This window comes from Stigmatopora argus, chromosome 6, assembly GCF_051989625.1.
Source record: "Stigmatopora argus isolate UIUO_Sarg chromosome 6, RoL_Sarg_1.0, whole genome shotgun sequence".
NCBI lineage: Eukaryota > Metazoa > Chordata > Actinopteri > Syngnathiformes > Syngnathidae > Stigmatopora > Stigmatopora argus.
The window spans coordinates 3405705-3424147 of record NC_135392.1 but is presented as its reverse complement, the minus strand read 5'-3'; the positions used below and the strand labels follow the sequence as shown (position 1 = coordinate 3424147).

At 38.8% G+C, this 18443-nt stretch overlaps 1 protein-coding gene across 2 annotated transcripts; it reads left to right on the top strand.

The window, feature by feature from the left end:
• The first annotated feature begins 703 nt into the window (after window positions 1–703).
• st7l (suppression of tumorigenicity 7 like) lies at window positions 704–18105 on the top strand. Of its 2 annotated transcripts, XM_077603644.1 has the most exons (16): window positions 704–721; window positions 2282–2474; window positions 2816–2898; window positions 3615–3774; window positions 3854–3908; window positions 4883–4998; window positions 5083–5161; window positions 6499–6587; window positions 7592–7692; window positions 7799–7913; window positions 7989–8061; window positions 8135–8237; window positions 14469–14619; window positions 15046–15138; window positions 15492–15631; window positions 17059–18105. In XM_077603644.1, exons 1-16 carry the CDS (start codon window positions 719–721, stop codon window positions 17152–17154), a joined length of 1650 nt encoding a protein of 549 aa, XP_077459770.1. In that variant the 5' UTR covers window positions 704–718; the 3' UTR covers window positions 17155–18105. The 2 variants fall into 2 exon arrangements, with proteins under 2 accessions (XP_077459770.1, XP_077459769.1); XM_077603643.1 differs by having other exon boundaries at window positions 7799–8061.
• The last annotated feature ends 338 nt before the right edge of the window (window positions 18106–18443 follow it).

Below are 18443 nucleotides of genomic sequence, written 5' to 3'. Positions count from 1 at the left end.
AAGCCGCACGCTGGATTCAATCACCATTTTTTTTTGTTATAAATACAGCTTATATGCGAGAAAATACGGTAGATGCCTACAGCCGTCAATGGCAACCAATAGGTTCCCTGAGTGCAAGCCATTTGCTCAATTACAAGCATTATGGCATCATGCAAACTTGCATTTTGCATTTTTTTACAGCTTCAGAGGAAGAGGCCTCAGGGGTAAGTCATTTTTCTGCAGCACCATTCCACTCAGATGTGGTCAAAACTAAAAAGAAGGGGGCGAATACAGAAAAAAAACACATTTTCTTCATGTTTTAAATGAAGTGTTTGGAGAGAAATGAGTTGTGTGGTGGAGGTAGTGAAGGAGGGGGGCGGGGAGGGGGGTTATTCATGTAAACTTGCTGATAGGAAATGCTGTGGGAGACAAGAAGCAGTTTCAGAAAGTTACTCTTTTTTTTCCTTCTGCAGTGGACGCGTAGAAAAATAAGCACGTGCATACACACTGTCTGTAATCTCATCAAAATGAATCTTAAGCGTTAACATCGGCGCTTGAGTCACAATGACATTTCCATTTTTATTGGACAATGCCATCTTGCTTTTTTTGCATCTTAAAGAGCTGCTTCTTAAGTAGTGAATGCATTCAAGTGCAAGCCCCGATCAATTATGAATGATTAAAGGACCCTTAAAAGCTATGAAAAACGAAGTAAATGGCTCGATAGATACCAGATGTGAAAATGGTAAGTGAACCTTAAGCACACAGGTGAGCGCGGAAATGTTGAGTTAATTGCTTGTGACTGGGAGCAGGCGATGTCCTCGCATAGAATCTTTCACTGATGTTCCATATTTGTTGCACTAGTTGTACAAAGTTTGTCTAAAAAAATGAAGCCATACTAAACCATGACTGATTTTTCTCATGCAAAACAGGATCATTTTGTTGATATAAAGATCTCTTGACACAAAAATCAACCAGTGCGCACCAAGCTTCTCATAGGTTCACGATACCCTAAATTAGCCACTGAACAGTTAAATGACTCAAGGAAAAGAATGTGGTCAGATGATCTTAAAGTTGAGTAATCAAGCCACCAGTTTGTAGGGGAAAATGTCTGATTTAAAGAACACCGTGGCCACATTTGAGGTGGAAACATGACGTTTTGGCGTCTATGAAAGCAGACCTACCCAAAGATTATGCTAGGTTAATAGGGGAGTCCCATTAAAAAAAAATTAAGGTCACAGGATGGCCTAATCCAGGCTAAGTCAAATACTACTTAATTTATGTTGTTTTTAATATGATCAACAAACAATCAAATTAGCTACTGATATTTTGAAGTCAACAAAATTCCATTAGCAAGCCTGAAAGGATTTTTATGACTTGTCTTGAAATTCCTGGGGCTAATTTGTATAATGTGAGCTCAAAAGATGATTCCCATCTGTGACTATAGGGAGAATTCTGGGAGGGGCCGCATTTCAATGGAATGTATTACACATGCAATACCACCACCTACCGGCTGAATATAACAGCACATCCTGGTCAATTTTTCTTGGCTGCAGTTTTCCCTGAAACAAGACAATCAGGGGCACATAAGTATAATACACATTATACAAAACGGAGAAAAACAGATTTAAGAAAAAACGTGTGATAGTAAGCCTTCTATGTCAAGTATTTTATCATTTAACTCGGGGGCGGTGACGTCATATAGCAGAACAAACATTTCACACTTAACAGTCGCGCAACTCATCGTCGTTTTCTGGGCGTAGTTTACAACAGTGATGGCAATATGCATCTTAGTTAACAAAATAAAATTAAAAAATAAAAGATCATTAAATCAGTTATCGCCAAGACAACTTGAATAAACCTAAAATGCTCTCGTACTCATAGCAGGTGTAACACCACGTGAAAATGCCACTAAAATGTAACATCCTACATCAGATCTTGTACACTTTATCTCATTTACTAGGGTTAGCAGAGCTTTGCGGATTTCTGCAGATAGAATATTGAAAGCAAACAAATAAACGAACGAACAAACAAACAAACAAATAATGTATATATACAGTAATTTCGCCAGCCAGGACATCCTCACCCCAACACGTGCAAAACGGAAGTAGAGTCGTCCACTTAACACGCAAGGTACTAGTAACTATTACGTTTGCAAAATGGATAATAAAAATAATTTTACAAAAATAAAAACACAGTAAAAGCATCTGTAACCTTCTTGCTGCAACACTTTAACAAAAATAAAAATGAAAACTAAAACTAAAAACCATCATCCTTTCTGGTCACATGACTCGTGTGTTTACAGACATCCGGGGAGGGGGATGAAAACATGGAGGACTCCGCTGGCAGTAATCCCCAATCTCCCGGTTTCACAGACAAATTAAAGTCTTGGCTCTCGTGGTCTTGGACATACGTGTGCTTTGTTTGGTTCGGCATGGTGCTCATTATGATTTACGTGCTATGGAGCCCCCTGAAGCTGCAGGAGAGCCTCACATCGGGTGAATGGACGCCTCTAGACGTTAGCTTTGTTAGCATTTTGCTAGCCTGTGCTTGCAGTGATGTACTATTTTGACACCTGCTTGTGTTGCGATCTGTTGCTTTCTGGGTAACTTTTGTTGGCATGAACTCAATGATTATTTTCGTGTCATAATATCCGATAAAATTGACATAATATTAACTCTTTTTTTCATTTAATAGTGAGATCAATTATTTGTATTCAAGTGATGACCTGTTTTTCATCTATTTGCCTACCTATCTCTCTGCATGACTTTTTATCTCTTCATTTATATTTATTTTTGTGACTTTTATGAATGTGACACTTATGAACGTGTTGTTGCAGCGTCGCTGTTTCTGAACACACTCACACCAAAGTTCTACGTTGCACTCACGGGGACTTCTTCACTCATCTCTGGACTCATTCTTGTAAGTAAAAAAAAGATTGGGAAATACTATCTTGCACAACAAAATCATGCAGTGAAAATAAAAATGCACAACATAAAATAGACACCTGAGGGTGAGATCCTTCCTCCCATCAGCTGTCAGGATCTTTAACAAAACAAATGGCTGAGTGTGGAGACCTACCCATATGCATGCATGTACATCTATGTGTATGTACACACACACACACACACGTATATATATATATATATATATATATATATATATATATATATATGTATATGTATATATATGTACATATGTATATATGTGCATATATATATATATATATATATATATATATATATATGTATATGTATATATATGTACATATATATATGTATATATGTGCATATATATATGTACATATATATATATATATGTATATATGTGCATATATATATATATATATATATATATATATATATATATATTTCAGCAACACACTTATTTATATATTTATTCATGTATTTATTTATTAACTTACTTATTACCTATCTATTTATGTCTAAAATGCCTTTCCTATTCCTGCATCCTCACCCTCTTGCTACTGTGACTACGAAATTTCCCAAATATGGGATGAATAAAGTTATCCAATCCAATTCCCGGATTTGGGTTCAGTTTGTACATTTTGGCTTGACCCAGTTCACTAAACTCAGCTTTTAACGTCTACATTCAATATTAAATGTTCCCCAATGCAGATATTTGAGTGGTGGTACTTCAGGAAGTACGGCACGTCCTTCATCGAGCAGGTCTCGGTGAGCCACCTGCGCCCCCTCCTCGGTGGCGTAGAGAACAGTTCTTCCACTGGCCTCTTCTCTTCCATCAACGGGGAGACAGAACCGAGGCCAAGTGTGTCAGGTGACCAAAAAATAAACACATTTAAACAATAATGTCTTACTACAGAGCGTAAGGAAAATATATGTGTTACCCTTTGTAGAGTGCAAAGTCTGGAGGAATCCCTTAAACCTGTTCCGAGGAGCAGAATACAACAGGTAAAAAAAAGAAGTATACCATATTTTCATGACTATATGGCGCATCGCATTTAAAGCCGCAGTATCAGTAACGAGTGCTATTTCTGTATTTGACACACACAAAGGACGCACTGTTTTTAAAGACGCATTACGTTTTTAAAAGGGCAACGGAAGCAAAACTGAGTTTGGTTGTACATCATTTAGCCATTTTACAATGTACTCACGTCATCATCACCCACAAATCCATCAAAGTCCTCATTTTCTGTGTCCGAATTGAACAATTGTCCAAATGAGTCATTGAAAACGCTGAGTTTTATACGTTCGTCCAGGCGGCCACAATCCATTCGCAATTAGTAGCTAGCTAGTAGCTAGCATAACTTTTCCAACGCTGCTCTCCATGCTTCGTCAAGCTGTGGTGATGTCGATGTCCACGCCAACATCTAGCGGCAGGAGTTCTTTTATAAATCCAGCCGGAATGACGGCGAGCACCAAATTAGTGTGCTCGCCGTCATACTGGGTGTATTGACAAAAGAACTATATATCCCAGCAGTCACTGCGCAGTACTTTTTCTACGGGGAAAATAGTAGAGTCGGGGGCTGCTTGCCGCAATTGTGAGCGCTGTAGAGGATGGTGTACCCTATTGACAGATTTATTTTATTTTATCGTCATAACAATTTTAGTATTGGTCCATATATAAAGCGCACTGGATTATAAGACGCCCTGTCTATTTTGAAGAAAAATTTAAGACCTTTTAAGTGCGCCTTATAGTCGTGAAAATACGGTAATTTGTATTTACTACATTTTAGTGGCGTCAGGCTGAAAATGTCCAAATTTGGTAAAATATTTTTTTTGCTTACAAATTGATGATCTGTCCCCCATATTTTTTTATTCATCAATGTATATTGTTGTATTTGGGTTTCTTGAAAAATAATTGTTTCGGGGATGCAATTGATATTTAACTAGAATTATTTTTCTTAATTATTTATGGTGCTCAGGTACACGTGGGTAACGGGAAAAGAACCGTTGACGTACTACGATATGAACTTGTCGGCTCAAGACCATCAGACTTTTTTCACAGGAGACACTCAGCAGTTGAGAGCTGAGGACTCAGGTGAATGTCCACATACAAAAACTCAAACAAGTAAATAAGTGCTTCATTATAAGTGTTTTATTTTTTATTTTCTTATTCTTACAGTGATGCAGAAAGCCTGGAGGGAGAGAAATCCTCAAGCCAGGATTAGAGCAGCTTACCAGGCCATAGAGTTGAACCACGAGTGAGTCCCTCTCCTAAATAGTATGGGTGTGTATATTGCAGATTGTGGTTAGCCTTTTTTGTAATTAAATCAGCAGTTAACAAAAGGTAGCAAAGCCTGGTGGTAGAGAAACGCACTGGCGGCCGACCATGACATTAAACTAATGTCTAACTACTTAAACGGCACACAAAATACACTGATCAAAGATGAGAAAATTCACTACATTTAAAAACACCCAAACAGGATATTACAATGGAAAAACATTTTTATTGGTTCTAATTCACCATCTAAAGCATTTGTCAAAGTGGCGGCCCGGGGGCCTAATCTGGCCCGCTGCATCATTTTGTGTGGCCTGGGAAAGTAAATCATGAGTGCCGACTTTCTGTTTTAGGATCAAATTAAAATGAAGAGTATAGATGTATATTAAATTTCCTGATTTTCCCCCTTTTAAATCAATAATTGTAATTTTTTAATCCATTTTTTCTGTTTTTAATTCAAAAATCATTTTGTAAAATCTAAAAATAAATAAAATAAAGCTAAAATAAACATTGTTTTAGATCTATAAAAAAACTGAATATTCAGGGCTTTTAATCCATTTATTAAAAAAAAATCTAAATATTATATCTAAAATGGTCCGGCCCACGTGAAATCAAGTTGACGTTAAAGCGGCCTGTGAACCACCACCTCTGACACCTTTGACAAGGGTGTCAAACTCGGGTTGGTTCGCGGGCCGCATTAACGTCAACACCCATTTTAGATCTAATATCTAGATTTTATTTTATTTTTTTAAATTGGATTAAAAGAAATGGATCAAAAGCCCTAAGTAGTCCGTTTTTATAGATCTAAAGCAATGTTTACTTGAGCTTTTTTTTCTTAGTATTGGAAAATGTCTTTTAATCATGTTTTTTGTTTCAAATGGAAACAAAATATTTTTTTAAAGTGGAAAACTGAAAATATTTGTATATTTAAACTAAAAACACATAAGAAAAAAGTGGATTAAAAAATTGCAATGATTGATTTTAAAAAGGGGAAAATCAGGAAATGTAATGTACATCTATAATCATTTGAATTTGATCCTAAAACAGAAAATCGGCACTCCTGATTCAATTTCTCGGTCCGCACAAAATGATGCAGCGGGCCAGATTTGGCCCCCAGGCCGCCACTTTGACACCTGTGATCTAGAGAAACAATTGTCTATCTAGTGGTTATGATGTTCAATTCTGATGTTTCTTTTAAAACAAACACATTTTTCCAATTTGAGTGACTGGCTCACCGTTTACCAGACGGACACAATTGTAGTCTACAAATAATGTCTTGTTTTTGAATAGTAATCAAAACCTTTTTACCTTTTTATGCAGATGTGCCGCAGCCTACGTTCTCCTCGCTGAGGAAGAAGCCACAACAATCACTGAAGCAGAACGCCTTTTTAAAAAAGCTTTGAGCAATGGTAAGAAATGGATTTGAACGGAATATTGTACCCTCACATATAGTCACAAATAAACAATCATTCCTGGGGCTCAACTCATTTTATACAGGCACTAAAATGTAAATTTTTCATCAAAAAACAAGTGGACGTAAAAGTAGGGTATTCCGAGGGGCAATTTAGAGTGTCAAATCAGCCTACCATGCATATTTTTGCAATGTTGGAGGAAAGCAGAGTACCCAGTGAAAACCCACATCGGCCTGGTGGATGCAAACTCCACACAGGTCGGGCGACTTGGATTTTAATCCAGAACCCCAGAATTGTAGTGTTGATTAGGAATTACCCAAAAATATTTTCCTCTTTACTACAGTAATAATAATAATCGGACATAGGCTTTTCATCATCATTAATTGTCTAATTGTCATCATACCCAGAAACTGCGTATGACGAAATTGGTAGTGCTTCTTCATAAGGTGCGTTTTCCCGGCAAAAGACCCAAATAAGTTAAAACAATTTCAGACTCGTAATTTGGCATTCTGCCGTGATGGATACATCGCATCACCCCCGAGCGGATCACTTACCTCTCACTGACTTTCACTTACCTTCAGTCAGTCAGTAGGAGGCAGATCACCACCCAAACATCTTTTCACATTACCTCACCCCGAAGTTATTACACAGAAGGGATTGTGTGTCGTGTTACCGCAAGTTTAGAGTCTTGATGGATGTAGGAAAAACTGTCCTTAAGCTTATTTGTCCATACTTTGTGAGACCTATAGCGTCTGCCAGAGGGCAGCAGCTGGAACAGGTTGTGACCAGGGTGGTATGGGTCCCCGACAATGTTCTTGGCTCTGCTGAGGTAACGAGGGCTGGCAATGTCTTCCAGTGAGGGCAGGGAGCAGCCGACAATCTTCTGGGCAATGTTAATCACTCTCTGCATGGCCTTTTTGTCTGCTGCCGTGCTTCCAGCGTACCACACTGATAAAGTATGTCAGGATCTGATCTGATGTGTTTTTTTTTGTTTTTTTTAGCCGGCAAAGACATTAATCTGCTGGTGTATATCAAGCGCAGGCTAGCCATGTGTGCACGGAAGCTTGGACGCATTAAAGAAGCTGTAAAAATGATGAGAGATGTAAGTGGAGAACATTGCTATACAGTTCAGTAAAATAATGTATCAAAACATCGAACAAAAATCTGTATTAAACATTGTGCCTTTTTTAACTCATTCCCACTGACAGTTAATGAAGGAGTTCCCCTTGTTAGGGATGTTAAACATACACGAAAACCTCCTGGAGGCGCTCTTAGAGCTGCAGGCGTACGCCGACGTCCAGGCCGTCCTCGCCAAATATGACGGTACGACTGCACCACACCCCCAACGTCTCCTTTATCTTTTTGAGTTGTATTGTTTCATCTCTGCTTTCACGGTAGATATCAGCCTCCCGAAATCGGCCACGATATGCTACACGTCCGCATTGCTGAAAGCACGGGCCGTGTCTGATAAGTAAGTCAGCCACCCGCTCATGGCGAGAAAAATGTCAGGTGAGTTTTACCACATTATTGTCCTGTTTTGTCAGATTCTCTCCAGAAGCGGCATCGCGGCGGGGGCTCAGCACCGCGGAGATGAACGCCGTGGAGGCCATTCATAGGGCTGTGGAGTTTAATCCGCATGTGCCCAAGGTCAGTGGCACGCGTTGAGATGCAATGAAGTCACTAAACATGCAATGGAAACAAAATATATTTTTTAATTATGTTCAATATCAAAGTGGAAAACGGAAAATATCTATATACTTATGTTTAGATCTTACAAAATGCACTCTGAACTAAAAACACAAAAGAAATAAAATTGGATTGAAAGTATTACAATGATTGATTTTAAAAAGGGGAAACTCAGGAAATGTAATGTACATCATCTATAATCATTTGAATTTGATCCTAAAACATAAAGTCGGCACTCATCATTTAATCTCCCGGGCCACACAAAATGATGCGGCGGGTCAGATTTAGCCCCCGGGCCGCCACTTTGACACCTGTGCTCTAAAGGAAGTAGGAGTACACAGCACTTGTAAATCTTATCAATATGCCTGCTCGGGTTATGCGCAAAATGGATGGCAATTTAGATGAAACTTCTAATAAGAAACCCAGACACTTACAGAAGTTTATTGGTTCTTATTTGCCGAAATATCCCATGTTGAAACTGTCTCCAAAAGGACCGACATTTGCACATTGCACAACATGCAAGTGCGACTTGAGCGTGCCTGACTGTAAAACTAGAAGGACCCAAACACAAAGATAAACTTATTTTTATTATGCTCTACTTCTTCAATAGTTTACAAAAACACAATATTTCAATTACTAATGTAAACAATTTAATAACAGTTTTATTTAAATTGTCCTACTTTTTTCATCCTATATATTATATATTGCCTGAATCGCATTCACTTTGGAGAAACTCCGGAAATGGGAAAAGGGTACTCCTGAAATGGGGTCGGAGGTTGGCAGCTCTTCGACTGTGTTACCGTAAATTAATGGTAACATACGATACATTTCAACTGTTTCAATTTGTCACCATTGTTGGACCAGACCTCTATCCTGAGGTCCCTTATTTAGTGGATGCAAAATTACCTCTAATGTTACTCCCAGTGATCCAGCAGAGGGCAATGGGACATCACTTGTTTTCACTCACACCACGTCTTGACTATTGGATAACATTGTGTGTTTGAGGTGTGTGTGTGTCGTCTTCAGTCGGGAATGTCCTTTCTTTCATGCAAACTGGATGTCGTGCTTCTTTAACAGACTGTCGATTTGTAGGTTGAACATATTCCCTAAGAAAGGCACTGTGTGTATTTGTGTACGCTGGTGAGTGTGGATATTAGTGATGAGGGGAATAACTGAGGAAAGTTAGGTTTTAACAAGAGCTGTGGGAAATAGACCGAGGTGACAGGTAGTGGGTTTGGATTTAATTACGATGTCACAAAAAGCTTGGATCAAAGGGAAAGTCAAACTAGAGAAGGGGAAAGAAACTGAAGTTGGTGTGTGTCAGTAATTTTGCAAGTCAAGAATGTCAGGATTGTTTCGCAGAAATTGGTGGAAAGCATGAGGCCGCCTGGGGGGGTTGAAATTTGGGTAGGCTTAGTGATGTTTGTGAAAACTTCATTTTATAATTGTGTTGCTTGGCTGCAAAAAGATTGGTGTCGTTGACTTATTTAGCCGCATTGATATTGATCAATATCGTGATGAATTATTTTCCCCCAATTTCCCAGCACTGACGACATGGTCGCTAAGGTCATGGGTGAGCTAGACCTTCTTACCTAACTTACGAAACAAGCAAGTTATTCCCAGACAAACAAATTGACACTACCATTCGGTGTCTTCGATGATCTTGACATGAAAGTTGGTGTCCCAAGAGAAAAAACACACAATCACAGTAAGGTCCAGAAGCCAACTCCACACACGAACCCTCTAGTGCAAGGGTGTCAGACTCGGGTTGGTTCGCGGGCCACTTTAACGTCAACTTGATTTCACATGGGCCGGACCATTTTAGGTATAATATTTAGATTTTTTGAATGATTAAAAGAACTGGATAAAAAGCCCTGAATATTCAGTTTTTTATAGATCTAAAACAATGTTTATTTTAGCTTTTTTATATATATTTTTAGATTTTACAAAATTATTTTTGAACTAAAAACACAGAAAAAATTGACTAGAAAAATACAATTATTGATTTAAAAGGGGGAAAATCAGGAAATTTAATATACATCTATGCTCTTCATTTTAATTTGTTCCTAAAACAGAAAGTTGGCACTCATGATTTACTTTCCCGGGCCACTCAAAATGATGCGGCGGGCCAGATTTGGCCCCCGGGACACCACTTTGACACATTTGCTCTAGTGCAAGGGTGTCAGACTCGGTTGGTTGGTTCACGGGCCGCTTTAAAGTCAACTTGATTTTACGTGGGCCGGACCATTTTAGATATAATATTTAGATTTTTTCTCTAGTCCTAAATATTCAGTTTTTTATAGATCTAAAACAATGTTTATTTTAGCTTTTTATATATATTTTTAGATTTTACAAAATGATTTTTGAACTAAAAACACCGAAAAAATTGATTAAAAAATGACATGTGCTGTAGTGCACCTCGTAGCCATCGTGTCTCTGTGAAAAACAGTACAGACATATTGTCTGGACATGTGGGAACCGTTTAAATTGTGAGTAATAAATGCATATTTGGTCCCATTCAAACCACTCTTTTGACTTTGTGGACTAGACTCCTGAAATTCTTCTTGTCTTTTTCAAACTCCAGAGGATTGATTGACGTCAAAGCAAGACATATAATGATTTCAAAGACTGTTTTGGGGAAAAAAATGACTGCCTTAGCCGGGTCACACCACAGAATGTACTCCTCTTCTAAAGGACACATTTTGCCCCCAAGCATTTCTATCAGCAACTCTGCGTGGTTTGGAAGCCGACATCCCTGCAGATTGTTGCTTTAGCTGATAAAGTGTCCCAGCTACACCAATCTGCTTTGCATTTACATTGGCTTCCAAATCCATTGCTATTGAGCCCCCTCCACTACCTCGCAAGTTTGCTCCACTTGAGATGACAGTTTCCCTTCTCACCTCATTGCAACTGACAGACTCCCATCTGGATTTGAGAGCTTAGATGTGCTTACCATATTTTTCTCGCATATACGCCGTATTTGTCCCTAAAAAAATGATGACTGAATCGAGGGTACGGCTTATATGCGCATAAATTAGGCTGGACATGCACAGAACTGCAAAGTGACAAAGACAAAACGCCATAACGCAAGACAATGGGGCCGATAGGGTCATTTATTTCAAAATAGAGAAACTATGAAACGCTTAACAAAATTTATTTTGAGGTCTGAATGAAATTCAAGAGAAAAAATCAACCGTATCTTGTATAAAACGTGAAAAAACTCACTTGTGCCTGCCATTGCGCACTCAGGGCGCCATCATCTTACCTAGGGATGACAAACTAGACCGCTTCCTGGTTGTACTGCTCACTTGACTTCCTTTTTGAATTTGTCTACGTCAAGGGTGTCAGACTCGGGTTGGTTCGCGGGCCGCGTTAACGTCAACTCGATTTCATGTGGGCCGGACCATTTTAGATAGAATATTTAGGGTTTTTTTTATAACTGGATTAAAAGCCCTGAATATTCAGTTTTTTCTAGATCTAAAACCATGTTTATTTTAGCTTTTTAATATATTTTTAGATTTTACAAAATGATTTTTGTACTAAAAGCACAGAAAAAAAATTGATTAAAAAATGACAATTATTCATTTAAAAGGGGGAAATCAGGAAATTTAATATACATCTATGCTCTTCATTTTAATTTGATCCTAAAACTGAAAGTCATGATTTACTTTCCGGGCCACACAAAATGATTCGGCGGGCCAGATTTGGCCCCGGGCCGCCACTTTGACACATGTGGTCTACGTGAAGACAACACCCTATAAGAATGTGTAATCCTGCAATTGATTTATACAGTATCACAGAAATTCCACATGCAATGATTTTTCTTAAGATTTTCCCTTCAAAGTAACACATTTGTACTCTATTAAAATCATGAATATGGAGGAGGAAAATTGTGACTCGGGGGGCGGCTTATACGAGAGAAATGGTAAAATTCAACGTTTTTAAGGGTACGGCTTATACGCGAGAAAATATGGAACCTGGAAAACATTGGCCTTTTTTTTCTTGACTTGTAAATGGACACGGAGTAAAAGGCCAACAGTGAGAATAAAGATGAATCGATTTAAGGCGAGAGTGTTTTGTTGTGTGACAATTCTCTGCCACTTTGCACAGAGGTGTTTACTCAACCAATAAAATTCACTTTTGCCCGTGTATTACAAGTCATGAAGAGCCACTAACAGGCCCCCCGATGCCATTGTTCCTCGGGGTGTTCCATTGTAAAAAGACGCTGCAGATTAGAGTCAGAAGGCGGTTTATGAGTTATGCTCCGGGCTTAGAAGTGACCGGGGATAAAAGGAGAGCACATGAAACTCAATCCCTTCATCAAAGAGGCGACAGGGAGCGGAGAGGCAGATCTGAGAACAAGAGAGGCGAGGGAGGGCGTGGGTGCACGCCAGTACAGAGAACTGAGGTGTCACCAGGTTTAATGCTGTGGTATGCGAGCAGAGACAGCTGAGGCTCTCTCAATGATCAATCTTGGGCCACGGGCATTAAGCATGCTTGTTGTTTTTTTCTAAGTTTGGCCATAAAAAAATAAAAATACAACTTTTCCAGAATTCTTGGAACCCAAATTTGGACATTTTAGCAAGCAAGCTGCAACCTATCCCATTGGGGTACATCCTGGATTATTTGACAGAATTTAACATTGGCTACAATTTGTACTCGTAACGTACCTTACGTGTTTTTGGAATGTGGTAGGAAGCTGCAATACTGGAAAGATGCTTGGGAAGAACATGCAGACTCCTTAAAACTGTATGACAGTCATGCCAATTGCCATCATCACAACAGCAAAAATATAGCAAAAGGTCAAATAGCAAAAAACTTGGAGAGTTCCACTTTTGGATATTGTATCATCAGTGGTTTAGTTTGCAGGCTAGTTTCTAAGTTAAACTCCAGGTATATTTGGACTTTTTCCTGATGGTTTTGGTAGGTTTTGCTGGACTAGCTTTGCACATAGGACTCCTGTAGGGGATAAATCAAGGCCAAAGGACTAGTTTGATGAAGGAGGGTCAGATGGTAAACGGGAGGAGATGGCCAAGCGTGGATCTCATGGTCGCCCCCAGACTGGCTTCTTGGCTGGATGAGCCTGTGACCATGGGAGGGGATTAGACAGGATTAGCTCGGGAAGGGACGAGTGGGGGGTAACCTTCCCAAAGTGTTTGAGATCCGGAGTACTGTGAAGCTGGGCGCCCGGGAATTTGGTTCGGGGGCTGGGTGGGGCAGGAGGGGCTAGATTTGTTGGACATGGAGTCCTGCAGGCCACACTAAAAACCACAGTTGTGACTGATAGGGCTTGGCGTATTCATCAAAGTCTACAGGGTGCATCTTGACTACCACTGGGGTTCTTCTTGTGGGATTGGGTTTACACTTGTCAGCCTAGTCAGCTGATTTAGCAACAACAAGACTATTTTAAACAAGAACAACATACTCAGACAGACATCTCGCTTTGGAAAGGAAGCTTTGCCATCGTGTGTAAGAAAAAAAGGAGGCCCTCACGAAAAACCTCACATGAGAAAAGTATGTTTTCAGTCTGCTGGGAGTTTGCCAGAGGGAATTGCACAATAGGATATAGTCAATGAAGCGGAAAAAAGAGGGTAGGGGTAAGATGAATGAGTCAGATTTTTAACACAAACGAAAAGTCTATTTGTTTATTTATCTATATGAGGTGGATTTAGATTTTTTTTTGGTGCCATTGATGTCCTATCCATGAAAGCGATGAAAAATGAGCAGAAATGATTAGAAGATTATATCTTGTGAACATTGTTGAATTTTTTTTTCGAATTTTTTTGCCTATACTATATGCTCTTTAACAAAACAAATGGCTGAGGTTTAAGACCTACCGTATGTATACATGTACATCTATGTGTATGGATGTTTGTGTTTATATATATGTATGTGTATGTATGCATATATATGTATGTGTGTATATATATACATATATATACATATATATATATATATATATATATATATATATATATATATATATATATATATATATATATATATATATATATATATATATATATATATATATATATAAAATGCCTTTCTGTGTCTGTATTCTCACCCTCTTGCTACTGTGACAACGAAATTTCCCGAATACGGGATGAATAAAGTTATCCAATCCAATCCAATAAACAGCAGCTTACCTGAGTTATATTTGATGTTATTTATAGTCAACCTTCTTTTTAGTACTTATTAGAGATGAAGAGCCTGATCCTGCCACCAGAGCACATCCTGAAGAGGGGTGACAGTGAGGCAGTTGCATACGCATTCTTCCATCTCCAGCACTGGAAGAGGGCTGAAGGTGCCTTAAACCTTCTCCACTGCACATGGGAAGGCAGTAAGTACATTCTTGTCATCCATTGTTGTCCACTATATAGTTTAATCGTTCTAGTGGTCCTTGGAAAATTCACCACGTAGTGAACATTTTCACTTACGTATTTTGCCGTTTAATATACCCGGGTATATTAAATGATTTTTTCATTTTGAGCCTCCCGTTTGTGCGCCATTTAATATACCCCTGCCGTTTAATATACCTGGGTATATATTAAACAGCAAAATACGGTAGTATTTTTTCCCCTCAAGAAAACAACTCTATAGTCAGTTTCAATTCAGTTAGGACCAATAAGTCTCTTGGAAAGACACAATAGTTACATAGTGGACTGTTCTTTTCCATGACATTTGTAGTATTTCAAATGCGATTATTCATACATCCTTTAAAAATATATATATATATGATTCATCTGAACGATGTATGCATTTTCAGCCTTTCGAATAATTCCTTACCCACTGGAAAAGGGCCACCTGTTCTACCCTTACCCAGGATGTACAGAAACAGCAGATCGGGAGCTGCTACCATGTAAGCCAAATTACAAAGCACAGTAATCCCTCGATTATCGCGACTTCACTTATCACGAATTTACTACAATTTTTTTCTGCTATTAATTATTTTTTAACTTCAATGCTGAGTCCTAGTAGCAAGAGTGGCTTCTGCTTACGAGTTTCAGCATGGATTTACACATTTTTATGAACTTATCATTATTATTATTAATTTTTAAAGTTCATAAAAATGTCAAAATCCATGCCAAAAAGCCACTCCTGCTACTAAGACTCACCACTCAAGTAAAAAAAATATATTTTTGTCATTTTTATTTTTTAATAGGGGTCACCCTTGTAATTTTGATATGACAAATCCATCTTGTCACTCTGCAGTGTTCCACGAGGTGTCGGTGTACCCCAAGAAAGAGCTTCCTTTCTTTATCCTCTTCACAGCGGGCCTTTGCTCTTTCACCGCCATGCTGGCCATGCTCACACATCAGTTCCCAGAGCTCATGGGTGTCTTCGCCAAAGCAGTAAGTATCCACACATCTTACTCATTCATGGCCTTAAAAGGCCACTCTAGCGCTACTCCCTACTACTTGAGCTTATCTCCGCTTGACCCCCCTTTTTTTTCACGAGTTTAAATAATCTTATTCGCAACGTGAGCCCGCCGCGGTAATTAACGCCTTCCATTACTGTCGTGCTCGCGGGTGTGCTAGTCCTGTAAACTGTAAAGCTTTTCCCCCTGCCAACACAAGCTCGAGTCCCGCCGAAGGCATCCCCGGCCGCCGATTGCAAACACGACCACATAAAAGACTGCGTGCGAGACTTCCGCCGTGTTTATTTACAGCTAAGGTGTTGTTTGGCGGGCGCTTCACCTCACGGCTGTCATGTTTATTAGTCAGCACCGTGCGAGGCTAAAACACGGGAACATCGAGTACTCTTTTTTTTTCGGGGAGAAAAGATAGGGTACAGATGGGATTTCATGTTTGGCAAGCTGGCTTTTGTGTAAATGTTCAAATGGAGTACATTAAAAACACCAGAGGGGGAATGGAAGGGCAGATATCATCTGTCATTTTTTGAAAGAAAACATTTTTCTCAAGATCCAGATCATTCCTGAGTGTAGGGGTTGCTTTTTAGTGTTTGTTCAAAAATGTAAACCCACATGAGTGAGAGTCATTACTCAAAAATCAATCAAAATCAAAAGCCTTTATTGTCATTATACACAGGTGAGTATAAAGAAATTGGTGGTGCTACTCCACAAAGTGTGTTTTCCCAGTAAAAACATAAATAAGTAATATAAAAATATAAAAAGTCACATCCAGGCAAAGTAAATTCTAAGATATTGCACATTGTTATTGCACAGGAGGGATTGTATGTCAATTACTCTAATGCAAACACTAATACTTGACTTAAAGGCACGGCACCTTAATTTCCCCCAAAATAAGAAAAAAAAATATTCATCTTCCATGCCGCTTTTCCTCAGGAGAGTCGCCAAGGGGTGTGGCCTATTCCAGGTAACTATAGGTAGTAGGCGGGGCCAACCCTGAATTGGTTGCCAACCAATTGCAAGGCACACCATGGCAAATCTGTTCCAGTAAAACAGTTAATAGAATCCACTTTTAACCCAATAATGGCAGCTTTGCTGAGCAAATGTCACAAGGTAATATAAAAATACAAATAATAATAATTGGACATAGTCCATTCAAACTCCAAACAGGAAGTCCAGAGCTTGAACTTTTGATCTAAGAACTGTGAAGCCAACCTGCGAACCTCTCGCCACCATACTCCAAAACTAATCATGACATTTTCAGGCTAATCCATCCTTTTAAAATATGTCTACAATTCCTAGTTATTCTTTTGTCACCGCTCTTCTGCATGGTGTCCCGCAGAAATCCAACCTAATTTGTAACGGTGGCTGTCACGTTCCGACGCTTACCGAGTTTTTCTCCCTTTCCAGTTTTTCAGCACACTCTTCGCGCCACTGGGCTTCTTCGCAGATAAGATGGAAAGTTTCATGCCGTCTAGTTTTTGGCACCAACTGACTCGGATCTGAACACACCACACATTGATACACAAACAAACTGGGGAAAAAAACAAAGTTGCTCTCCTGTCCTCAGCATTACGGTCTACTTGCTTCTTTGGTACTGATTACATTGGCCCGCTTCGTATCAACATTGCAGTCAGTACCACTCTTAAGATAGCTCTTCCAGCTGTCCGCATTGTATCCAAGAATTCAAAAAATTACATTTATTTGTTCAGAAGGGAATTTGAAATGGTTGACACCATTTATACGCCAGTGCAATAAAAAATTGTTGTACCTTATGTTATGTTTACCGAACAAATAGCTATTAGCTATTTGTCACAGCACTTATGGTCTCATTCTCAAAAAAAGGGTAAAGACTAGTAGAATTTTAACAATAATATTACCGTAAAAATGTTGTTGTAGTGTTGCTGTAACTTAAAAAAAAGAGGGAACTGCATTCGTTAAGGTTGAATAAACTGGAATACAGAATTGGAAAAGGTCCTTTTTTGGCATTTTCCCAACTGGCTAATTCTTTTGTTTTTAAATGGTTTGATGAAACCAAATTTTCTAACTCAATTGACTCACGTCCTCTATTTTGCTCCCCTTTATTATGCTCTTACTCAAGTGTATTGAGAGCTTCTGACAACAATTATATTTGCAAGATGTAGTAGAACAAATGCGTCCAAGAATGTGTAATAACATCCTTTCCAGGCTGGTTACAATCAAAAGTGGTCAAAGTGCCTTTTTAATGACATTATGAACATGAACATGAACATACGAAGGACACATTGCACTTGTTTTGTCTTTGATTAGTAAAAAAAATAAAAATTAAACGAGGCCAACATGTTAAATCTTGCTCATGAAATGAGGAAAAAGCCGAAATGTTCAAGTAGTACATGCTGAAGACAGGAGACTTCTCATGTTCGAAAAAAGCACTTGAAACAAAACTTATAATAATAAAATGACTCCTGTGAAAGTCGAGTTTTTGCTTTGGGCTGTTTTTTCTTGTTGTTTTGTTTGTTGGAATTATTATGCTGCCGTTATTGTGCTTATCTTTATCATCACCATATTTGTCTTTCAGTCCGATACAGCAAAATCTCTCTTACGGGACTTTCGGTTTCTATTTTTTTGCATCTCAGTGGCTGCTTGCGTATCCTCGTAGCTGTGATTAAAACAGTGGGCTCAGGCATTTGCGCTTGTTGCCAAAGCGAAATGTCACTTGTCACAAAACACATACTAGCTAGACGTCTGCATTAAAATGAAAAACCACGAAAATCTCTGAAGAAAATATTCTGTAACTTAAAGACATAAATGTGACA

Bases quoted from the DNA above. Each gene is read 5' to 3' on its own strand.
- st7l (XM_077603643.1), top strand. The intron at 5,162-6,498 runs GTGAGTCCCTCT...CTTTTTATGCAG, and splicing joins GCCATAGAGTTGAACCACGA to ATGTGCCGCAGCCTACGTTC. The intron at 14,620-15,045 runs GTAAGTACATTC...ATGCATTTTCAG, and splicing joins CCACTGCACATGGGAAGGCA to CCTTTCGAATAATTCCTTAC.